Below are 23,923 nucleotides of genomic sequence, written 5' to 3' on the forward strand. Positions count from 1 at the left end.
CAGGGTGGGCTCTAGGCTGAGGGCAGATGCTTAACTGATTGAGCCATCCAGGTGCCTCTACTTCCTACTCCTGATTCAAGTCTTTGCTCCCACACCGCCTCCTCAGGGAAGACTTCCCTGCTTTACTTCTTACCACAGTGCTTCCCACCCTCAGCCTCACCATCGATTTCACTTGTTCTGTGTATTACCTCTCCCCACATGGCTGGGCTGTAGGAAGCAAGAGTCCACCCCAGGCCCTTGCTCTTGACCATTGCCCTTCAGGGTCTTGGGTGGCTGCAGCCACAGGGACACCCCGCACTCACAGATAAGGGCCCACCCACGTGGACACCCATGCCGCCCCCAGCCCGGGGGCCCAGGGCGAGTCCAGCCACCTCCCCCAAATCCTTAGGCACTGACAGCCTCCTGCTGGAGCCGCTATTCCCAGCAGCCTGTCCCCCAGCAGGCGGGCGCCTGCGCCTGGCAAAAGGACTGGCATGTAATTAGAAACTCCACGGACTCCCTAATTGCCAGTTTTCTCCCAAAGCGGGAGGCCAGCGCTATTCTGAGCCACCCCTGTTGCTGGCGGCTTGAGGCCTCTAGAGAGGAGCCGTTGGAGAGCAGAGCCAGGCTGGCGTGGAGGTGGCCATGGAGAGGGCTGGTGAGGTCAGAGGGGACTGTGCTGAGACAGGCTGGCGAGTGGCCGAGAACAGAGAACAGACGTGGCAGAGAGGGCTGCCTGCTGTCCCAGCCCAGGCCCAGCGTGGTGCTCTGTGTAGCCAGTGGCTTCCTCCTGCCTTCCTCAGGGACCCCCCCTGCCCCCACGAGTGCCCAGAATAGTGACCTCAAAGCAGCCAGGGCCATTCATTCTTTATTCGGATGTCATAAAAATCACTACAAAAACTTTACAAAAGAGCCGGAAGGAACTATTGCCCTCCCCTCCCGCCTCAGCCCCTGAGACACCTGGACAGTGGAAGAGGAGAGAGGAGGGAGAATCCTGGCAATGTCGGTATCTCCTAGGAGCAGCAGGAAGTCTGCAGTGACAGGAGCATCAGGGCAGGTGGAGGCTGGAGGGCCAGGGGCACGTTATGGCAGAAGTGCCTATATGGAAGGCTAGGCCCCCACCCACAGAGCGAGACAGGGCTCCACTGCTGGCGGCCTAACTCTCCTCTCCCCAGCCAAGGTATCCAATCCCTCCTGTCCCACCTTCTCTGGTAAACAAATGTGGAAGTGCCCCAGCCAGCTTTGGGAAAGACCTTCCTACCTTCCTGACAAGAGTGGACCTACAGCTGTCCCTTTGCCCAAGCCCCAAACAAGGACAACATTTGAGCCGCTTTGGAAGAAAGGATGTGGGATCCAGACCCCTGATTCCCGGAGCCCTGCCCTCGACCTGGCCCCACCCACCCCAAACTCCCCGAGAGAGGAGAGGAGACCGGAGAAGATGACTCTCTCTCCGCTCCCAGACTGCCCACCCAGGCCCCTGCTGTAATCCCACCAAGCCGTCTGGAAAGAGTCCCAGGAGTGGAGAGGTTGTTTCAGGCAGGGACTCAGGATGCTGGCAGCTGGCCTCTCACTTGGGGCAATTAAGTTGGGGGTAGTCCTCCTCTGAGGGGGGAGCAAGTTTCAAGTCAGGGCCGAATGGCTTGTCTCCGCGGGGGAAGGCTTTCTGATTCTGGAAGTAGTCCCTGTCATCTGGCGAATCCTGCTGCTCCTTACGCTCCCACTCCGCGCTGGGGTTGGGGTTCCTCACACTGCCCACGAAGAGGGGCAGGCTGGTTGTGTCCTCAAGGATGAAGAAGAGAAAGGGGCGGTTCACGCTGAAGGAGGAGAGAGACATGCGTGACATGGCCGTGCCGGTAGCAGCGGCCGCCTCCACGCCAGCCTCGCTGAGCTCCAGCGTGGACCGATGCTGCACGCTGGTTACCACCAGCCTCTGGTCAGAGATCCCACGCAGGTCTGGGGCCTGGAACAGTTCCTGCAGGCCTGCCCAGGACAGGAGGTGACAGGTCAGAGCTGCCTTCTGCCCCACAAGCTGCCCAGACCTGCCTGGGATGGTATCTGGCATTCTGGCCAAGGGACTAGTCCAACCCACAGATCCCTGCTTAACTCTTACCTAACCTCCAAGTGTCAGCTTCAAGGTCACTTCCTCCAGGAAGCCCTTCCCAATCCCCTGCCCCAAAGTGGGTATGGGTGCCTTTTCTCCAGTGAACGGGAGAGAAGCCCTCTGTCTTATCCCTTATGCTGAACTGTAAATACCTGATTCCTTATCTGCCCACCTGCACGTGACTCAGTCTTGTCTGCTGGGGGGACCCAGTGTCTAGCGCAGCGCCCCCTGCAGGACAGCCGACAAGACCCACATGCTACCCAGGCTCTCCAGTCTGCAAAGTTCACTCTTGGATGGAACAGGTTGTCATTCCCTGGGGCACCCCAGCTCAGCCCAGGAAAGAGAGTCCTGGGGGTGGGGGGTCCTAGGAAGCCCTCTGACCTCCCAAAGCCCCAGAAAAGGCCAGGACACCAGTCTGCTCTGACTCGGATCCACAGCCAGCAAGGGGGCTCCCTGCTCACCCGCTCTGCCTAGCCTGACCCAGGGGGCGGTCCCCTGCCCAGCCTCCTTACCCAGCCGGCTGAGGGTGGCCACCAGGTCCAGCTGATAGTTGAGATGCAGCCTGGGCAGCCGGACCTTGGTGGGTTTCTCTCGCAGTAAGGGCTGGTGCAGGATGTCCCAGCTCAGGTTGGCCAGCACCTGGGACACGTTCCACTCAAAGTGGGTGGGCATAATGACCACAAAGCTCATGTTGTTCTTAAACGGAAAATGAGCCACCTACCAAGGCGGAAAGGAAACCATGTAAGAACAGGAAAGTGCCCAGACCAGCTGGGTCTGGGTCAGTGTTCGCTGACCCAGTGTCAGTGTTCGCTTCAGAGATAGATGGACCAGGGCTTCCGGTCCATTCTTCTCAGGTGTGTGTCTGGGCTCCCCCAGCCTCTACTTCCTTACCGTGAAGTCGAGTCATACTACCTGCCCACATGGCAGGCAGACATGTGACACTCCAGTGGAGTATCAACACATAGGCTCAAAAAAATGGGGACTTCCTCTCCCTTCATCTGCTACCAGCTGGCCCTGTGATTTGGGTCAAGAAATCCCCTCGGTGTCTCAGATTCAGACCACTCCAGGTTCTGCAGGGGAGCCACTGCAAAAGGTGGTTCTCTCCACACCACACCCCTCAGTAGTGACTCTGCCCCACTGTATGTAAGACTGCGCTCTGAGGTAATTTCACATGAATGGGGTTCCTGCAGCTACGTAAGTATGAGAAGCACTGTGCTCCATGATTCCTGACAGCTGCAGATTCTTTGGTCTCTAGACAGAGCAGCCAGGCAGCAGGACCCCTGGGTTGGGGGAGGGGGAAGGGGGAGCCCCACATCTGGCTGCCTGGGTCTGCCTGCAAAGGGTGTGAAGAAGAGGGCTGAGGCCAGGACCCAAGAGACAAAGGGTGAAGAAAGTGTGGGCAGGACACAGTCTGGCAGGAGCTGCCTATCAGGGTGGAAGGGAGAGAAAAGGGATGCTACTCCAAGGGCCTGTGCTGCCCACAGCCCCTCTCAGGAGAGCTACAGAAGGCTGAGGCCTGTGGCATGCTGCCTTGGGAAACTAACCAACATGGCCGCCTCTGCCACAGCTGACTGGCCCAGGGATCTACACTCAAGCTGAGAGGACCACATTGTGGCCAGAAGCAAGGGAGGCCTCCCCTTAGACAAGCCTTGCATAGCGCTCTATCCAGTCAGAATGTTCCAGAAGGATATGGACACATCCATCACAACCAGATCCTCCCTTCTAAGAAGAACTGTGACAGGTCACAGAGCCCAGGCTCAGGCATGCCTTGGCCTGAGTGGCTCTGTAGCCATTGGGTGGCTTCCTCTGCAGCCCCACCAACCCATGGGCCCTGGTAACAAACCCCTATAACCAAAGATCACCTGGTTCTCCACTGGGGCCCCTCCTCAAAGAACACTCCCTGACCGCTGGATCTAAAATACCTTCCCTAGTCACTAATTGATCACTTTCTTTTTTCCCCCATAGCACATACCCTATCTGAAATGATCCTGTGATTTAGGTTCATTTGTGTACTTTCCTTTCCTGCTGACAGCAGGGACCTGGTCTCCCACGTGCTAGTGAGTTCCCATGTCTAGGACAGTATCTGGCAGACAGCAAATGCCCAATATCGTTTTGTGAGCTTCATGAACTTCCAAGAGCCTGGAAGCTCAGTCCCACAGGTCGGGGTATAGCGAGACCTTCCAGAGCCACCTGTATCAGGAACATGACTGCAAGGAAGGCAGGGCACACCCCCCTTCACCCCTGTGCCTGCCCACAGCCCACCCCCTCCCTACACCACCTCCCAGCCTGGACAATCAGGGCTGACCTGTATCTCGGGCTGCTCCAGCAGGAACCAACGCAGGGGGTACGTGTGGGCGTGCATCATGTCCACGGGCACGGTGAACTGCTCGTTCAGGTGGAAACTGTCTCTCTGGGTGAGACTTGGATCAAACTTGCTCCTCCAGAAACCTAGAGCCAGCAGAAGGCAGGGGCCATGTAGACCCAGGCAGAGGGAGGTTCTCTACCACCTGTCTCTTCTCTGTCCCACCCAGAACCCATTCAAGGGACAAAAGGTAGAGGTCGAAACCCCAAGGGGCACTGTGCCAGGTGACACTCAGTTGATCTGAGGTTTCTTCCCTGCAGCATTTTTGAAATCTGGGCTTGCTTTTTTCCTGTGCCCCGCCATGCTCCCAGGAGCACCCCCCATCTCTCCACCAACTCAGTTTCCTCCTAGGGTTCTCTCTTTACAACAGCCTCATCCAATTCCTGGGGCCCCTCCTCGGCACACTGTTACCCATTTCCTACCCTCCCCCAAGCCACAACCTGAAGAGCTCCCTGCCTCGTGGCCCATCCCTGAGGAGAAAGAGAGACTCTCAGAACAAAGGTTTCTTCACAGCCCAGCTCAGCCTATGGGGCAGGAATAGGGGCAGCCTATGGGGCAGGTGGGGAACCTGGGGAGAAGAGGAACGCACTCTGGAAGTGGATGGCATTGAGCAGAAGCAACACTGTGTCATCTGGCAGCTCAGAGAGGAAATCCTCAATCTTCCCTTCTGTAGCCTCCTTCACCCATTGGTTGATGTTCAGCAGATCATCCCCCTTCCTACCCGTCAGGCTCACGGGCTTTGCACCAAAGAGCTGTTCTGATTGTTCCAGAAAATCCTCTTTGATGGGAAATCCTATGCAGAAAGGGCCACAAATTGTTCCCAGGGGCTTGAGCTCCAGAGCCACCAATCCTCAGACTGGCGACCTGAGGCCAACCCCATCCCCATCACCCCTGTCCACCCAAGAGCACTACCTAGGGAGCTCCAAGCACCAACACCTACCTTTCTGCAGGTACATTCTGGCAGCCAATCGGAATGCCCCAGGGCCCAGGTCCTGGCAAAGGTGGCTCAGTAGGTGAGGGAGGCAGGGCCCTGAGTCCACATGTAGCACCTGCTCTAACCTCCGCAGTGTCTGGTTCTGAGCACCTGGAGGGGACCGCATTGGCTGTGGCCCAGGCCGCCGGCTCTTTCCCGGCCCTGCCATGCACTCCAGTCCCTGTTGAATGCCCGTGGTGCACAGGCATTCGCCTCTCGCATCCACTGAACCCCGCCCCCCAAGTTCCACCTTCATCTCTGCTGCTGGCTATCTTGGATGACCTCACCCCGTCCAAGTTGTTTTCCCTCCCTGGACCTTGGTTTCCCACAGTGAGAGCCTCCAGTCCGGCGAAGACAGTGCAGCTACATAAAAATCATCAGAAGCTTATCCTTAGGTCCCATACCCGGGGATCTGACTCGAGGAATCTGGAGGTATGCCCGGGAATCTGCCTTTTTACCAAACAGCCAAGTGCCCCCAATGAAGGAAGCACCCGCTAGTAAACTGTGGAGTAGTGAGTTCCTACTGGCCTCCCAGCTCTGCTGGTCTAGACAAACGGATGCCACGGTACCTAGTGCCAGATGAGACAGGGCCAGGGCCACACTCAGAGGCGACAGGATGAGGTTGGGGCTGGTGGACCTTTGGGCGACCAGGGAGAACAGGTCTGTGGTGAAGGCCATCATGGCCTGGGCCAACCTGCGTGTCTGCTCCGGAGTTGAGGCCCCCTTGCAGTCCCTTGGGGATTTCTTCAGGGCAGTATGGCCATGGGCCTCCTACAGGGACAGATCAGGGGTCAAGAGGGTTAAGGAGTCAGCTCTGTGTTGAGGATCCCTTTCGGAGTCCCTGTGCCTGAGAACAGCAGGGCCTTATCTCAGTCCTGACGAGAGAGGGACGAGAGACGGTCACAAAGACAAAGGCCTGATAGGGACCGGGTCCTTCGCTCTGGTCCCTCCCACCCTCGGTCTTCTGGCCTCCGCCTCATGGCCCCGCCCCCCGGTTCCCTCGCCCCTGCTGATTGGCCCTCCTCCCTCGGACCCCGCCCACCCTTCCCCCAGCCCCACCTGGTTGTACCTGGTTGCCCAATTTGAGGAGGGTAAGCGGGGGCAGCTTTTCCTGGGTCTGCCCGCTCATTAGCTGAAGAAGGGAGGAAGCAAATGGAGCGTGACCCTTCCCACTGGTTCCCCCACCGTTGCGGGAGCCACAGGGAAGGCCCCTCGGGGCCTTCCTTCCCCTCATGCCTCTCCCTCACCAGTACCTGCTGGTCCAAGGGCTCCATGGCGCTGGCAGGAGAGAACTGTTGAGAAAAGGATGAAGAGAGGAGAGGGAACCCCCTTAGAGCCAAACCTTCCCCTGACTCAGCCCCCTCCTTTTCCTGCCCGGACCCCTGGCGCGTCCCCACCTGCCTCCCGGCCCCACCCAGACCCAGGCCCAGGCTCACCACCAAGCTGGAACCCTGCAGGCAGGACAAGCTGAGCACCAGGAGCCCCCAGAGCAGCGCCATGTTCCTGTGCGGGACAGGAAGCCACTGTTCCCACCTGGCGGCACTTCTGCGTGGGATCGCACTCCCCACGCTGCCTGGCTTGGCAGATCCTGAGCCTCTACCGCTGAGGGGACACCCAGCTACTGCCAGCACACCCCCAAACACCAGTGGTGGTTCCCATCTCTGTGGCATGGGATGGCCCCCTGAATTGCTTTTAACCCCTCTGTATTTTCCAGTTTTTCACATTTTGGGCACTGAAAATGGTTTGGTTCATAGGGGAAATATCAAAACAAAAGAAATCCTCATGCTTCAAGTCCTGGCCTTTTGAGTCCCACCTGGATTGGAATCCAGACTCTGCCTCTTCCCGGAGGACCTTAGATATTTCCCTTAACTCCTCTGGACTCTGCCTTTTCTTGTAAAATGGTAGCAAAAGTCCCTACCTCCTCCCATGGTATGTTGTGAGGACCAGAATAAGACAGTCTTTGTGAGCCTTGATTACAATGCCTGGCACTCAGTAATAGGGCTGTTGTCCGCCTAGCCCCCCTCCTCTGGGAAGCCTCCCCCGAAGCCTCCTGTATACTGGGGCTCCTATCCAACCTGCTGTCCACAGGGCCCACCTTTTCTCGCTGGTCTGGTCTTGACCACAAGGGTGGACAGGCCTGAGTCCCTGAAGTCTCAGCAGGGTTGGTGGGGTAGGCTGGAGAGCCGCATTGTTGACCCAGCCAGAGAGCCCAATGAATGGCTCTGGACAAAGCCACCTTTGGACTTACGGGAAACACAGGCCTTGGCCCCCAACTCTGTCCAGGTCGGCTCCGGGAAGCCAGGCTGGCAGGTGGAGATGGGCAGGTCTTGGTGGGGCCTCAGAGCAGGTCCCACACACTCCAACCCCGCCCCCATCTCAGGGCCAGTCCTTCCAAGGGATCCTTCTATCACCCCTGGCCCCACCCCCATCACAGGGCCCCTGACCTCCAACCTGGGCTTTTGAATTTTTTTGTCAAGAAAAGCCCTCCAGTTTTTCAAGTCCCAGGGGGAGTCCTGCCAGAACTCCCACCTTGGCTCCTCATCCCCCCCAGGAGGCTGGGAAATGAGAGGCCTTCTGAATCAATTCACTCCAGGCCCCCTCAGCTAGGACAGCAGCTCTTACCTCCTCTCCTGCCCAAAGAGCAGGCTAAGCCACCCCTCCCCTTGTACCTCCGCGGGCTCCTTGCTGCTGCACACGATGTCCTTCTCTCTGGCCCCACTTGGGTACTCCCCACACTTTGCTCAGGCTCCAGCCAGCCTAGCTGAGCCCTCCCCTCCCACCAGGACCTTTGCTCTCAGCCAACCCCTGTTCAGATTGCTTTCTCTTCTGGTAAATATTGACCTGCACATCCGGTTAAACATTGATATTGGGGCCGGAAGCCCCATTCCCACCAAGGCATCTAATCCTGAGACAGCCACCTGGAGGCCCTGTGGATTTGGGTCCCCCTTCTTTCCCCACAAGCCTGGAGAAAGGAGGTTCAGGAAAGTTGAGGAGAATGTTCTCATCTGTAGAGCAGATCCAGGAAGGACAGGGGCCTCCCAGCAACCCCACTCTAGTTGGTCAGAGAGGCTATGTGACATGCCCAAGGACAGAGTTGGGCTCAGGGTCACATCCAGCTTCCCACTTCCAATGTCCTTTCCTCTCCCCCATCCTGAGGGGAAGGAAAGGGAGGCCGCAGGAGCCTATGTGGAGAACCCAAGATAGGATGCCCATCCCCAAGCCTTACAAGCCCAGGATCCTGATTGGCTGCCTTTAGACTAGATCTGGAAGGGGTGGGGAGAGGAGAGAGAGCCCCAGCCCCAGCTAGCATCCTCCCAGCAGGATGGCTGCCTCCTTACCCTCACCCAAGGCTGAGGGTTCAAGAAACTGGCCTGGGGCTGCATGCACCAGAAGGCCTGTCCCCTGGGGCACCCAAGGGCAATGATCAGGCTGTCCCCCACCTTCCTGCCCAGCTTCTCGCCCTCTCCTCATGGCCCCGGAAGCTGCCCACTCCTAATTCTTCCCCACCCTGATACCACCATCAAGAAAAGTGTCCCTCAGTTCCATGGCTCTTCCAAAGGATTTATTGGTCATATTTACATCTATTGCAAATAATGAGAAGGCAGTAGGGGCACAGGCTCAGACCTCATCTCTGCTCCCGAATATGAGGGTCCCAGGATGGCTGGGTCTTCCCGTCTCCTGGGAGAGACCTGAGATGCAGAGATCATTCTTGCCCCTTCTCTCAGGGTGTTGGACCATGAAGGTTCTGGGCCCAGGGGCTGCCTCCTCAGTTTCAAGGCACAAACACTGTGGTGAGGGGTGGGCAGGCAAGGCAGGCGGTCACTCCTGGCCAGGCACCGGCTGGCCCAGTCCCTCTTCCCTCCCCTGGTCCTGCCCTCTTTCTTCCCCTACTAGTCCCACACTGGGCAGGGCCCGGCTGGGTGGACACTTAAACCCCAGCCCAAGGCCCTTAACTCCTGGACCACGGCCAGCCCTCATTAGAGGCTGGAGTCCAAGCACCATCAGTGTCCTGGACTGGAGCAGCTGTCCTGTCCTTGTGAGACTGGGGTACAGAGAGCTCAGCAGGGTGCGGGGGCATCTTCGGCTGGAGACTGGCTGGGCCGGGGCCCATCTCCGTTCCTCTTCTCAGAGCTTCCCTGTCCCCATGTAAGACCCAGAGGGCAGAGCCAGGGAGAAGGGAGGGCAATGCTTCCCATGCTCTCTCTCTCTCTCTTGCTTCCTGCTGACTAGGGGCAGCAGCTCCCCCAAGCCGTGAAGGAGATCCTTTCTGGCAGCACTGGTGGCTCTGGCAGTTTGGGACCCTGGACTCCTGCCTCCCCCTAGCTTGCAGGCCACATGGCCACTCGGAGTGTGGGGCCTGATGCTTGCACAGAGGGAGCTGCTGGGAAAACACGGGTGAGAGAGGGACTCCTGGGGGGGATGTCTGCCCACCCTCATGGGCCGGCCCTGCCTCAGCCTACGCCAGGAGGCGGATGACCCCATTGTCCGAGCCTAGCAAAAGGTGGCGTTTGGTGGACAGCAAGGCCAGGCTGGTGAGCGTGCCTCGGAAGTTCTCAGAGCTAAGCTTGGTGGTGGCCTGGGAGGGGGGCTCGAGTAGGGAGCAGACGCCGATCTTGTTGGCCACTGTGCCGGTGACCACCTCGCTGCCATACAGGTCGAAGGTGTGGATGGGGTCAGAGGCAGACTTGTAGTGGTGCGTGGGCTTCTGTTCCAGCTCCTTCCACACGGTCAAGGAGTGGTCAGAGGAGGAGCTGACCAGGACACTGCCCTCCACCGCCTGCTTGGGGAGAAGAGAGCCTGAGCCAGCTGGACCCGGGCCCTCCCATGTGCCCAACGAGCTCCAGGGTCTTCTGTTTACTCGCAGGGGATCTCCCAGGAAGACAGAGGGGTCCTGGGCAGGAGACCAACTGCCTCCTCGACCACATCTTATAAGGGCTGGTTGATGTCACTGTGCTCAGGTGTCTTGAACCTAGTCACCACTGTAACTTGGCGCTCACTCTAGGCATTGTGTGTGGCGTGCCATATTACCAAATTTAATTTTCAGGACAACTCAATGACATAAATGCTCTTGTTATTCCCATTTTACAGAGAAAGAACCCGAGGCTCAGAGAAGTTAAGTAATCCTCCCAAGGTCAGAGAGCCAGTAAGTAGCACTGCCAGGATTAACACCAAGGCTGACCCCAAAGCCCTCTGAATGCATCCCTGGAAGGTCCAAACCGAAAGCTACCTGGACCCCTGGGCCCCCTGGGGTCCTGGACACAGCTGGAGCCAGTGTGTCCTTAGTAGTGGCAATGCAGGTCCCCCGGCTGCAGTCAGCACAGGGAGGAAGTGCCAGCTGCCTGGAAATATCCTCCCACAAAGAACCCTGTTCCTCCCCTGCTGTCCCTCCCCGGGCAGTTCCCTGAAGTCTGTGCCTGAGAATGGGTGGGGGTAGGGGTAGGATCCCCAGGCGGGGACGTCCCTGCCCCCATGAGGGCAGCCCAGCATGGGACATGGACTCTGTTCCGTGGTCTGGGGGCAGTAAACAGCCTCCCAGCTGAGCTTTATTTAACCTGAACTGGGTCACGGACAGGGCCTGACCCCTGATCCTCCAAGCAAGGCAAATATGGACAAGGGTTACTCATTAGAACATCCCCAGGGAGCAGCAGGGTCAGCTCACCCCCTGCTTCCCACCCCCAGGCCTGCCTCTGGCTCCTAACCCTGTGTGCCCATCAGCCCTGGGGCAGGTAAAAGGGAGATTACCTTAGCTGGAGCCTGTCCTGAGTGGGCCCTAAGAGGACCTGGAGCAGGGGCAGGGCTGGGCAGTGAGGAGAGGAAAGGGACCTGGTCAGTCACCTTGATCTGCAGGATGTCCCCTTCATGGGCCGGCCAGCCACGTAGAACCAGGCCAGTTCGGGTGTCCAGGAGCACCATGAAGCCCGAGGAGAAGCCAGCCACCACGCTACGGCCACTGGGGCTGACGGCCAAGGAGCGGACGAGGCCGGGGTTCAGCCCACCGCCGAGGCGGAACTCGTGCTGCAGACAGAGGGAGATGAGCTAAAGTGCCACCCCAACCCATTTCTCCCTGAGGTCCTGCTCCCTCCCAAGCCCACACAGTTGAAAGGCCTGATCCTTTATCCCCGCCCCCTCTATCAAGCAGAGGGCCCCCCCTCCATCTCAGGTCAGTCCCACCCCCCACTCAGGGTTTGCTGCTGTGGGTCATTGGTCTAAACGACACTCTGGCCTTCTCTCTTTGGGTTCTCTCCTCCCTGCCGGGCATCCAGGCCCGGGCTCAGGGAACTGGACGGCCCTGACCTGCAGGCCAGGCTTCCTGCAGTCCACGAAGCGCAGGGTGGAGTCAGAGCTGGCCATGGTGATGCTGGTATGGGGGGCAGGCATGACGGCCACAGCAGTCAGGGGCACGCGGCTGTCCCATGGCTCCATCATGCGGAGGGTCTTCCCTGGGAAGGAAAGGCACCATGGATCTGGGGTACCAGGAGCTGACAGAAGCACCTCAACTCTTCCTATCTCCCTGACCTACCCTGGATCTGCTTCTCATATTCTAGAGGACCTCAGAAAATGCTGAATATGCTTTTTGACTCTCCCACCTTCCTGCTTCTGTGGCCAGGCCAGGCTCCAGTCCCCGGAGCAACCTCTTCTTTTCCCACGGCACCCCCTGATCAAACACTACTTCTCCTCAGTCTACCTCAACACTACCCAATCCCCTCCCCCTTTAAAAACCTTATTAACCTTACTTCTCCTCCCCCATGATGCCAAAATACAATCAAGCAACCATCTGCCAAACTTTTATGACATGCTACATGTTAAGCCAAACTCCTATGTGCATCATCTTCTAACCCCGTTCTGATTCCCATTTTACAGATCAACAAGGTGACTTGCACAAGGTCACCCAGCAAATAAAGTTGGCAGAACCAATTCAAACTCAGGTCCAACTGCTCCTCTGGGCGGCCTCACTGGGTCACCCCACCCCCTATACCATTACACCCCAACCACCCAACCTGGGTCCTCAAACCCAGAGGCCTGGCCGCGCCCAGTATGGCAGCAAGAGAACAGGCCTCACCTGGACCTGCTCACCTGTGAAGGGGTCCCAGACGTGCACGGCCCCGTCGCAGCTCACCACGTACTGCGGGGCCTCGAGCTGGCCCACGAAGAAGACGCTCTTGCGGTGCTGGGTGTAGATGAGGCGCGGAGCCGTCTCACTGGTGCCATCCCCTGAGTTGTAGAGCGGCCAGAGGCGCACCGTGCGGTCCTTACTGCCACTCAGGAAGAAGTCCTCACTGCTCAGGGGTGCCACACACTTGACGGCCCCAGAGTGGCCCGGGAAGCTCTGCAGGCGGATCTGGTGGAAGTGAAAGTGGGCGTCCTGCTGGCTCACGCCGATCTCGTACTGCCAGTACGCGAGCCAATTCCCGCTCAGCCCGTGGGCGCTCCGGGGCAGCTCCCGCTTCAGCGCGTTGTCCTCCTCACTGCTGACGCCCCCACTGCCCGCCCCCGGGACGGGGCCCAGCAAGCTGGGGCTCTCAGGCTGTGGGTCGTCAGGAATCTGGATGCGGTTCCCGACCAGAACGCTCCCAAAGGTCCCTGAGTGGCTGTCATCCCGTGGGCCACCCCCACTCTGGGGGTCCCACTCGGGGCCCGTGTTGGGCATGGTGGGTTCCACGCTGGCCAGGCTATGACTGCTTGGGCTGATGCTCTCCAGATACAGCCCCGCCAGTTCCCCAACCAGCTCATGGTTGGGGACGATCTTCCTGATGATGTCACCTAGATGGGAGGGTGGGAGTAATCCTAAGATCAGGGAAGATGGCAGGCAGCTGCCACCACCCCGCCAAAGCTTGGGAACAGAAGACAGGGCAGGTGCTGGCTATGAAACTCTAGGCAAGTAACTCTTCATCCCTGAGCCTGTTTCTTCCCTAGGAAGACGTGGATTCGCTCACATGCACATCCTCTGTATGTGCTGGGCACCATGTGACACATGGGAAACAGAACGGTGAGAAAATGGCCATTGCTCCCCCTCTCAGGACCCAGATTTCAGTGGAGGAACAATAACGTATCTGACCACAGGGCCGTTCTTCCCATTCAGGGAGACAACATACATAACCACGCAGCAGTGCCAGGCCTGCAAGGTGTAGTCTGAGGCTACACAGACGGTGGGCTACTTATTCCTCCCAGAAACTCCTAGAGATGTCCGTACATCGGCCCAAGGCCCCTGCCTTCCCCAGGGATACTCTAGACCAGCTCCCATGCCTCCCTGCTGGCTAATGCTCACTCTCTGTTTACGTGTCACCTTGGGACGGTGAGGTCTGACGCACAACACTGTGCTGAAGACCAGCTACAGGATCTGGGGGGGCAAGGGGAGCACCGGAGCCCTCCCAGGGGAAGAGACAGAGCCACAAAGGCTTTGCAAGGGAATGTGATGGGGCAGTACCCAACAGGCAGGAGAAGGGCACGTAGATTGTGTACGCCATCTCCAAGGTGAACACCTTCTGCAGCTCGTCCAGCAGGCTGGGGTCCACTAGCCGCTGCTGCCCGTCGGAGAAGGCCACCTCCGGCAGCTGGCCCTCGCTGCGACCCACAGCATCCAGCTTCAGATCCTGGGGGCAGGACAGCCCAGGGCAAGTCAGCTAAGTTCACGGCGCCTGCCCCGCCCAGTCCAGCCAGGTAAGGGAAGCAGGTCTGCCTACCTGGTACTGAAGCTCATGCAGCTGAGAGAAGACTTGAAAAAAGGTGGCCACAGGCTCACTCAGGTGCTGCTGGACCATCTCCTGCCCAATGCGCAGGCATATGAGGGCAATGAGGCTGATGGTTTTCACACACAGGACAGTCCGGGCCTGGGCCCCACTCGGGAACCTGGAAAGAAAGCACACGAGCTCCAGCGCCCCCCTTACGCCAACCCCCACTCTGCAGGACTTGCCCAGAATCTACCAAAAAGCTTTCAATGAACAGAGCTCCAAGAATGATTGGCCCAAATGAGATAAGGAAACTGAGGCACAGAGAGGAGTTGCGGCTTGCCCAGGGTCGCACCGCTGGATCAGAACCAGGACTCCTGACACCCAGTCTCACTCCCAAGCTTCCCAGCCCCTCCCAGGCAGCATCCCCAGCTGGGCTACTCCCTGCACAGGGGCGGTGCGGCAGCCTACCCAGTGACGAGGGAAGTGAGGAAGCTGAGCACAGGTAGTAAGACCTCGTGGCTGATTCGGGGCAGGATGTCCATGAGGGTGGTGTCCGAGAGGTACACGATGATCTTCTGGGTCAGGGTCACCGCCGCCAGCAGCCCTGCCTCCTTACGGCTGTTCAGTCGACTGGGGCCCGAGGTGCTACCTGGGGCCACCTAGGGCCACAGAGTGGATGAGGGCCAGGCCGCCCATGGACCCCTGGGACCCCCAGATTGCTCAGGTCTGCCCTCAAGCTCCTCGGCCTCCCCTGAGGCTGCCCCAGCAGTGACTGACCAGGTAGCTGATGTAAGGCAGGTACTGGTAGGTGAGGACAGGCTCCCCGTACAGATGAGCGATGTGCAGGAGGCAGCTGAGCACAGGCCCAGACACCGTATCGCCCAAGACCGGCCTCTTCTGGTAGACGTTGCCCGCGCTCAGCGGGGGGCTCCCCCCGCCGCTCACGGTGAACTGCTGCCGAGCGGGCCCTGCCAAGGAAGAGCCAGCGGCCTCGAGCGGCTCAGGGCGGGCAGCAGGGAGGTCAGTCTTCCAGGAACTAGGGTAGCCACTCCCATTCCCTCTAGCCTGGGGCCCACACCATGCCCTGCCCGAGGAAGGAAGTGGCTTAGAGACCGGGACCCGGGACCTGGCAGGGACGTGGAAGGGGGAAGGATGCCCTACAGGGGGCTGAGGACGGACAGAGGGTCTGAGATGGAGCCCCCTCTCCGGCACCGACCGCAGGCCTTACCAACGTAGCAAGATGTCAGCAAGCGGAGCAGGTTCCGGGCCACATAGCGAGAGGCCACAGTGGGGCCAAGCCTGGCAGACAGCCAGCGGACCATCTTGCAGGCCGTATCTGCAAGACAGGAGCAGGCCCTGAGCTCATCAGATAACGGTGGCTTGCCACTCCTCTCACCCCAGCCCACGGCACCCCTCCTAGCCAATCCTGGGTGCAAACCTGCCAAGCAGCCTGCGCCCCACACCACCACTAGCTATTTCACAGTGCCAGAGGGGACCTGTGGCTTTAGGACTGCCCCAGGTGACCCTGGCTTCCAGGCTGCTCCAGAATCCTCCCCTCGGGTACAACTTGCACGAAGGTCATCCTTTCAGTGAATCTTCTTAAGCTGCTAAATGAGGCCTGGCCAGGCCCTAGCTCCCTCCCACTATGGCCTGTGCTCCCTCTTCTTCCCTCCAGTCTCCCTGTCTAACCAGGCCAGCCTTTCACTGCTTCTCCTTTTTTTTTTTTTTTTTAAGATTTTATTTATTTATTTGCCAGAGAGAGAGAGAGAGCTAGCTCACAAGCAGGCAGAGTGGCAGGCAGAGGCAGAGAGAGAAGCAGGCTCCCTGCTGACCAAGGACCCTGATGAGGGACTCCATCCCAGGACCCTGGGATCATGACCCGAGCCAAAGGCTTAATGGACTGAGCCACCCAGGCATCCCTTTTCACTGCTTCTTTAATGGAGTCACAGAATCTCACACATGCTGATCCCTCTGCCTGGTATGCTCTTCCCACCACAGACCCTACCATTTTTGCCTTGCTACCTCCTATTCACTGGACCTCAACTGTCTCTACCTCTTTTTTTCCTCCTAAAGATTTTATTTATTTACTAGAGAGAGAGCACAAGTGGAGGCGGAGGGGCAGAGGGAAAGGAAGAAGCAGACTGCCTGCTGAGCAGGGAGCCCAACGTGGGGCTCAATCCCAGGACCCTGGGATCATGACCTAAGCCAAAGGCAGACGCTTAACTGACTGAGCCACCCAGGCATCCCTGACTCTACTTTCATGGAAGCCTCTTTGACCCCTGAAAACTAGATCTAAGCCCTACTTATAGTTCCTTATAGTACCTAGCCCTGTTCTTTATAGCATTACTTTACCTAAGGTACCCTCCTCTGCTAGGAGTGAGCTCCAGGAAGGAAGGCCCACACCTGTGCCACACGTGAATCTGTTCAATCCACTTCCTTGGCGCAGATGAGGTACTTAGAAATGCTGAATGAAAACCAGAGTAAGGGATGCCTGGGTGGCTCAGTTGTTAAGTGTCGACCTTCGGCTCAGGTCATGATTCCAGGGTCCTGGGATGGAGCCCTGCATCGGGCTCCCTGCTCAGCGGGAGGCCTGCTTCTCCCTCTGCCTGCTGCTTCCCCTACTTGTGTGTGCGTGCTCTCTCTCTTTCTATCAAACAAATAAATAAAATCTTTTAAAAAGGGAAAAAAAAAACATATGATCATTTTAACAGATGCAGAAAAAGCATTTAACAAAGTACAACACCCATTCATGATAAAAAACCCTCAACAAAGTAGGTTTAGAGGGAATATACCTCAACACAATAAAAGCCTTATGTGAAAAACCCACAGCAAATATCATCCTCAATGGGGAAAAACTAGGAGCTTTTCCTCTAAGGTCAGGAATAAGAAAATGATGTCCAGTCTCACCACTGGAAATTCAAACCACAGCAATTAGACAACAAAAAGAAATAAAAGTCATCCAAATTGGTAAGGAAGAAGTAAAAGAAGAAGTAAAACTTTCACTATTTGTAGGTAAACTGACACTATATACAGAAAACCATAAAGACTCAAAACCAAAAAACTACTGGAACAGATAAATGAATCCAGTAAAGTTACAGGATCCAAAATCAAAGTACAGAAATCAGTTGCACTTCTATACGCTAATTATAAAGCAACAGAAAATGAAATTAAGAATCACATTTAAGGGACGCCTGGGTGGCTCGGTTGGTTAAGCAGCTGCCTTCGGCTCAGGTCATGATCCCAGCATCCTGGGATCGAGTCCCGCATCGGGCTCCTTGCTCGGCGGGGAGCCTGCTTCTCCCTCTGCCTCTGCCTGCCACTCTGTCTGCCTGTGCTTGCTCTCTCTCTCTCTGACAAATAAATAAACAAAAAATCTTAAAAAAAAAAAAAGAATCACATTTAAAATTCCACCAAAAAAATACAATGCTTAGGAATAAATTTAACCAAAGAGATAAAAGACCTATACTTTGAAAAATATAAAACATTGATGAAAGAAATTGAAGACAACACAAAGAAATGGAGAAGCATTCTATGTTCATGGATTGGAAAAACGGATATTGTTAAATGTCTAAACTACCCAAAGCAGTCTACAAATTTAATGCAATCTCTATCAAAATACCAACAGCATTTTTCGCAGAACAAGTACAAACAACCCTAAAATTATTATGGAACCATAAAGGACCCCAAATAGCCAAAGCAATCTTGAAAAAGAAAAGCAAAGCTGGAGGCATCACAATTCTAGACTTCAAGTTACATTACAAAGCTGTAGCAATCATAACAGCATGATACTGGCACAAAACAGACACACAGATCAATGGAACAAAATAGAAAAACCAGAAGTAAACCCACAATTATATGGTCAATTGATCTTCAACAAAGGAGGAAAAGACTATACAATGGGAAAAAGACAATCTCTTCAACATATGGCAAAAAACTGGACAGCTACATGCAAAAGACTCAAACTGGAGATGCCTGGATGGCTCAGTCAGCTAACCATCCTACTCTTGATTTTAGCTCAGGTCTTGACCTCAGGGTCTTGAGTTCAAGCCCCACACTGGGCTCCACCTGGCATGGAGCCTACAAAAATAAAAATAAAAAAAGGAATCAAACTGGTCCACTTTCTTACACCATACACAAAAATAAACTCAATACGGTGAGAAAAAGTTAAAAAAAAAAAAAACAACCTCAAAATGGATTAAAGATCTAAATATGAGACCTGAAACCATAAAAATCCTAGAAGAGAGCACAGGCAATAATTTCTCTGACATCAGCAGTAGCAACATCTTTCTAGAAATGTCTCCTGAGGCAAGGGAAATAAAAGCAAAAATTAACTACTGGGATAACATCAAAATAAAAAGCTTCAGCACTGCTAAGAAAACAATAAAACTAAAGGGCACCCTAAAGAATGGGAGAACATATCTGCAAATGAAAGATCTGATAAAGGCTTAGTATCCAAAATATATAAAGAACTGCTACAAGTCAACACCCAAAGCACAAATAATCCAACTAAAAAATGGACAGAAGACATGAACAGACATTTCCCCAAAGATATCCAGATGGCCAACAGACACATGAAAAGATGCTCAATATCACTCATCATCAGGGAGATGCAAATTAAAACTATAATATCAGAGCACCTGGGTGGCTCAGTTGGCTCAGCATCTGCCTTCAGCTCAGGTCATGATCCCAGGGTCCTGGGATCGAGCCTTGCATCCGGCTCCCTGCTGAGAGGGGAGTCTAATTCCCCCTCTCCCCCTTCCCTCCCCCCACTCATTCTCTCTCTCTCTCTCAGTAAATAAATAAAATCTTTTTTAAAAAGTTAAAAATAGTACTACAGGGTAGTGATCCAATAACTGCACTACTGGTGTTCACCCCCAAAATAAAAAAACACTCAATCAAAGGGATACATGCACCCCTGTTTTTGCAGCATTATTTACAACAGACAAACTATGGAAGCAGCCCAAATGTCCACTGATAGATGAATGGATAAAGAAAATGTAGTACAGTTGTGCCTGGGTGACTCAGTCAGTTAAGTGTCTGCTTTCAGCTCAGGTCATGATCCCGGGGTCCTGGGATTGACTCCTGCATTGGGCCCCTCACTCAGCAGGGAGCCTTCTTCTCCCTCTGCCTGCTGCTCCTCTTGTCTGTGCTCTCTCCCTCTCTGATCCTTACCAAAAAAGTCTTAAAAAATAAGATGTAGTATATATATATGTGGAATATTATTCAGGCTTAAAAAAGAATCATACCCTGCCACGCCCAACAACATGTTGGACCAAGAGTATAATGCTAAGCAAAAAAAAGTCAGAGAGAGAGACCAATCCCATATGATTTCACTCACAGGTGGAATTTAAGAAACAAACAAGAGCATGGGGTGCCTGGGTGGGGCAGTCGGTGAGGGTCCGACTCTTGGTTTCGGCTCAGATCATGATCTCAGGGTCGTGAGACTGAGCCCTGCACTGGGCTCAGTGGTCGGTGCAGTCTGCTTAGTGTGCTCTCTCTCAAATAACTAAATCTTGAAAAAAAAAAAAAAAAAGGAAAAGGAAAAAGAGAGAGAAACCAAAAAATAAGACTCTTAACTCTAGAGAACAAACTCCAGAGGGGAAGAGGAGATGGGGTGGAGAAAATAGGTGATGGGGATTAAGGAGTACTTGTGTCGTGATGAGCCCAGAGTCTTGCATAGATTTGGTGAAACACTATTGTACACCTGAAAACTAAGAAAACACTCCAGGTTAAATATACTGGAATTTAAATTAAAAAAATAAATAAAACAAAACAAAACAAAACAAAAAAACACCCACAGGGCGCCCAGCTGGCTCAGTCAGAAGAACATGGGACTCTTGATCTCAGGGTCATGCGTTCGAGTCCCATGCTGGGTGTAAAGCTTACTTCATTCAATAAATAAATAAGTGACCAGAGGACTGTTTGACCAACACCTTAAGGCCTGAGAACTCACCAAGGAGGATCTTCTGTTCTTTGCCCTCCGACTGCTCAGTCAGCGGCTCCTCTTCTTCCTCCCCATCTGTCTCGCCACCGCGGGCCACCACCGTATCCATGGACAGCACAGTGTCAGAGAGAGTGAGTTCAGAAGCCCTGGTGATCTCGTCTTGCTCCCCGTCCCCCTCCTCCTCCTCCAACACCACCACACAGCCTTCGTCCTCCTCCTCTTCCTCCTCTGAGCCCTCGCTCTGCTTCAAGTCCTGGCTGCTGTCGCCTGACCTGAGGCTGCTCTTGTCCACGGGAGCACCCCCTTCCTCGGCAGCCCGCTCCTCGCCCAGGGAGGTCTCGCTGGTGCTGCTCTTGTCACTCAGCCGACCCAGGCTCACAGCCTCGGCTTCCTGGGGCTGTGGGGACTCTGCCACATAGAGCCCAGCCTGGAAGTCCTCGGTCTCAGGGAGATAGGCCTGGTCGTGGAAGCTGACGCCAGACGTGTAGTCTGGGAGCCCCAGGCCCGAGGAGGCTGCAGGCTCACCATCCATCGGCATCTCCTCCCTGAAAGCACAGGAGCTGGGCCTGGCCCCCGGGAGCTCACTCTCCTCATCCTCGGGGGCACCCACCAGGCCCTTGCTTTCCTCCTGAGAGGCCTCCACACCAGCCAGCACCTGTAAGACGTGGGGCAGCAGGTGGATGAGAAAGGCCTGCAGGCCCAGCCGCACCATCAGCTGGGCCACAAAGCAGTCAGTGTACAAGTAGAAGCGGCCGTGTAACCTGCAGGAGCTCTCGTAGGCACCGATGAGAGGTTTCAGGAGGTACTTATTAGCATTTCTGGGGCCCAGGGCCTTAGCGACCGGTTCAAAGAGGTACCAGGCTGCGTACACGGCCGTGTGCTCCTCAGACATGAGTGACAGCACGAAGGGCAGCAGGATCTCCAGCCCCTCCGGGGTGATGTCACTCAGCACTGCCCCCAGTTGCTGCCACAGCGCAAACACCAGCTCCCGCCCCTGGGCCTCATCCTCCACGCGTCTTGCCTGATACAGGAGGATGAACTTGTGTAGCGCTGGGAAGTACGGGGGGAAGGGAACCACAGAGCTGAAGGGGCTGAGGAGCTGGGCCGGGCAGGGAGGGGGCAATCCCTGGGAGACCGGCCTGTACTCAAAGAGTGGGGCTAGTTTGCCCCTCCCTGTCACCACAGGGCCTTCGGGTCCACTCAGCTGCAGGAGTTTGTCCAGCACGGGCTGCAAAGACACGGGGACCTCCTTGGGGTGACGTAGGCAGAGCCCCCGGACAGCCTCAAAGCGTACCCACAAAGAGGCATCAGGTGGCAGCATTCGGACCCTGGTAGCAAACACCATCTCAGCCAACAGGACCCCCAGCGCCTGCATGTCCCGATGGAGAAGTTCCCGCAGTTGCACGGGTGGCTGGATCTGGGGCTGCTCAGGCACTTCCAGCTGGCTCCCAAGGCCTTTGGTCAGAAAGTTGCCAAGTTTCTCCAGCCCTTCCAGGGCCTGCACAGGATTGAAGCCCTCGGGAAGAAGAATCTTCCCCTCATCCCCTTCCCCAGGGTCTGCACTGGCAGGTTTGTTCCTGCGGCCTGGCCGAGAGGCTGAGGCTACTGAGAAAGACAGGAGGCCTGGTGGGGCTTGACTGGAGACAAAGGAAGAGGAGCCTAGCTGGTCACCGGCTTTCCCCGCAAGGGAGATGGAATCCAGAGCTTCCGTGGCCTGTTCCAAGTCATCTTCCCCTGCCCCGGGCCTGTCTCTGGCCCAGCCAGCCTCGCAGGGAGTGCCCTCCAAAACCAGCCTGCCCGCCCCATTCGTAAGCTGTCCTGGTAAGTCCTCCCGGCCGGTGCTCTCCTGGATGGTCTGGAACAACACTCTGGGAATGAGTGGGGGCTCAGGGGCCAGGGCAGGAGCCCCAGCCAGGCGCTGGGGGTGCGGCTGATCGAAGAGCTGTACGACGCCATAGCTGGTCAGGTGGGTGTGGGCATCCACCAGGTGCAGACACACGTTCTTCTCCTTCACAGCTTCCTTGCCCTGCAGTTTGTAGCCAAAGGTGAGGTCGATCCAATGGTGCAGGTCCTGGGACACCTCTCGGCTCTCCAACAGGGCCCGGTGGGCGGACACGAACTCGCGGCTGGAGCCGCACCAGGCTGGCACATCCAGGTCAGGCATGTCCGGGTGGATGGAGGAGAAGATCGAGGGATCGGCGTAGAACTCAGGGATGCACTCATCAGGTGTCCAGCTCTGCATGCGCTCCATGCTGGCAGGATACTCGTGGGGCTCCCACTGTGCCCGCACGTGTCCACAGAGCACGGAGCGGGGCGTCCGCCGAGCCTTGTACACATAATATGTTATGTCGGAGAGCACGTCTGAGATGTGGTGAGGGACGTGAGGTGGCTCCCCGCCCCCCGTGCCACCAGCTACAAATGCCTGCCTCGTCATCTCGTATGTGAAGTCCAGCTGCTTGTCCCCCTTGTTGAGGCGGAACTTGGACTTGCGGAGGTCTCGAAAGCGCCCGTGGGGGGTGGTGAAGTCCACCACCCAGGGCAGCACAGGGTGGTAGTTGGGATCGCCCTGCCGTCGACCCGCCAACCTGTTTAGCTGCATGAGGTAGTGGAAGTTGCTGATGCGGCCATGGACCCAATCTAGCACAAGACCCCGAAGTTCCTCCCGGCAGGTGGGACACCTGGGTCCCTCTCCTCCCTCATCTCCAGGTCTGACGCCTGGCCCGTTCTTTGCCACAGGGCTCTTTTCATTCTCATCCTCCTGAGGCCTCTCGTAAGCACTCAGGTCCAGCCGGAGCTCGCTGCAAAGCTTTTCATCTATGGCGATGTGGTGCAAAGTTAGGGCCCCGCAGGCCAGTCCCTGGCGGTGACAGGTATCCATGGCCCTCAGCACACGGAAAAGAATGAAAAGCACCTTGGCTTGGCTGTTGGTCAGCTTGGCAGGGCTGAAGGTGACAACATCGTGCAGGGAGAACTGCACGTATGGGTGTACCACGTACAGCATCTCTGGAGACTCGAGCAGAGCCTCAGCTCGCAGAAGACTGGGACAGGCCAGGTTGCCCCGAGGGGGACAGGTACCCTCTCTTGCAGATGACTGGCCCTGGGTAAACTCACCCACAGACAGGAAGGAACAACCATAGACCCTCTGCAGAGCCTGTCGGACTAAGTCCAACGCGCGGACAGCTGAAGGGGCAGGGCTGTGACTGTAGGGCTGCCCATAAGTGCGGTAAGCATGGCGCCACAGGTTGCGATAATTCTGGGCAGCCACATCTTGCATGAAGCGAGTGAGGGTCTCGGGACTGCTGGAGCCCTCCTCTGAGGGCAAGCCGCCGCCCAGGGGATAGGACAGCCTCCGTTTCCGCAGCCCGTGCACCTCCACGCGCGTCCAGCCGTGGGGCAGCTTCTGCACGGAGCGTTGCAGGAGAGTCCTCACTTCCGCCTCGCTCAGGCCCTCTGCCCGGGGACAGGGTCCGGGGGGCAGCCGGCGCTCACGGAGGCTGGCCAGCCAGCGCGCGGGCACTAGGGCCACCACGTGGGTGCCCCCCGGGGCCGGAGCCAGCTGCCGGGCATCGATGTTCAGGTCCCTCTCCACGCTCTGGAGCAGCTCCTCCATGTCCGGGCTTGGGGGCGGGGACCAGCCGTGCGCCCCGAGGGTAAGAGGGACTTCCCGCCCCTTGCTCCCCAGAGCCATCCCCTCCCGGCCGCCTGGGGGCAGCGCGGGGCTGAGCCCCGCCACGGCCCTGCCCGCGACGTCTTCCGGGGTGCCAGGCCGGGCGGGGAGGGATGGGCGAGGGACCGGGGCTGAGACCAAGGCGGCGGGGGGTGGGCCGGGAACAGAGGAGGGGAGGCCGGGGTCGCTCTTACCCCTCTGAAAAGTCCTGCGCTCCGTGCGCAGCCG

The 23,923-nt window shown here is 56.6% G+C and overlaps 2 protein-coding genes across 5 annotated transcripts; both read right to left on the reverse strand.

Moving 5' to 3' along the window:
- Positions 1–831: 831 nt before the first annotated feature.
- On the reverse strand, positions 832–9,133 carry LOC111151239 (serpin family F member 2). 3 transcript variants are annotated; one of them, XM_022509079.1, is made up of 10 exons: positions 9,040–9,133; positions 6,852–6,918; positions 6,669–6,707; positions 6,485–6,547; positions 5,985–6,186; positions 5,383–5,526; positions 5,032–5,235; positions 4,386–4,528; positions 2,593–2,797; positions 832–1,959 (listed from the first exon to the last, which is right to left on the reverse strand). In XM_022509079.1, exons 1-10 carry the CDS (start codon positions 9,120–9,122, stop codon positions 1,547–1,549), a joined length of 1,563 nt encoding a protein of 520 aa, XP_022364787.1. In that variant the 5' UTR covers positions 9,123–9,133; the 3' UTR covers positions 832–1,546. The 3 variants fall into 3 exon arrangements, with proteins under 3 accessions (XP_022364787.1, XP_022364786.1, XP_022364788.1); XM_022509078.1 differs by lacking the exon at positions 9,040–9,133 and having other exon boundaries at positions 6,852–8,883; XM_022509080.1 differs by lacking the exons at positions 5,985–6,186; positions 9,040–9,133 and having other exon boundaries at positions 6,475–6,547; positions 6,852–8,883.
- LOC111151238 (WD repeat domain 81) lies at positions 8,956–23,923 on the reverse strand. Of its 2 annotated transcripts, XM_022509074.1 has the most exons (10): positions 20,038–23,923; positions 15,313–15,420; positions 14,862–15,052; positions 14,553–14,743; positions 14,097–14,262; positions 13,841–14,006; positions 12,490–13,176; positions 11,710–11,855; positions 11,251–11,430; positions 8,956–10,192 (listed from the first exon to the last, which is right to left on the reverse strand). In XM_022509074.1, the coding sequence occupies exons 1-10, from the start codon at positions 23,714–23,716 to the stop codon at positions 9,872–9,874; spliced, it is 5,835 nt and encodes a 1,944-aa protein (XP_022364782.1). In that variant the 5' UTR covers positions 23,717–23,923; the 3' UTR covers positions 8,956–9,871. The 2 variants fall into 2 exon arrangements, with proteins under 2 accessions (XP_022364782.1, XP_022364783.1); XM_022509075.1 differs by lacking the exons at positions 8,956–10,192; positions 11,251–11,430; positions 11,710–11,855 and having other exon boundaries at positions 12,794–13,176; positions 13,896–14,006.

The sequence above is a fragment of the Enhydra lutris genome, unplaced genomic scaffold, assembly GCF_002288905.1.
Source record: "Enhydra lutris kenyoni isolate GAN:26980312 unplaced genomic scaffold, ASM228890v2 scaffoldscaffold26, whole genome shotgun sequence".
Lineage (NCBI taxonomy): Eukaryota > Metazoa > Chordata > Mammalia > Carnivora > Mustelidae > Enhydra > Enhydra lutris.

Coding starts and splice junctions, on each gene's coding strand:
- LOC111151239 (XM_022509078.1), bottom strand. CDS start 7,085: ATGCCACAGAGATGGGAACCACCACTGGTGTTTGGGGGTGTGCTGGCA. Junction 5,527..5,984: donor CCTGTCTCATCTGGCACTAG/GTACCGTGGCAT, acceptor GGTCCCCTCCAG/GTGCTCAGAACCAGACACTG. Junction 2,798..4,385: donor TGGAGCAGCCCGAGATACAG/GTCAGCCCTGAT, acceptor CCGCCTTGGTAG/GTGGCTCATTTTCCGTTTAA.
- LOC111151238 (XM_022509074.1), bottom strand. CDS start 23,716: ATGGCTCTGGGGAGCAAGGGGCGGGAAGTCCCTCTTACCCTCGGGGCG. Junction 13,177..13,840: donor GCCCTTCTCCTGCCTGTTGG/GTACTGCCCCAT, acceptor CCTCCCATCTAG/GTGACATCATCAGGAAGATC. Junction 11,856..12,489: donor CGTCTGGGACCCCTTCACAG/GTGAGCAGGTCC, acceptor TTTCCTTCCCAG/GGAAGACCCTCCGCATGATG.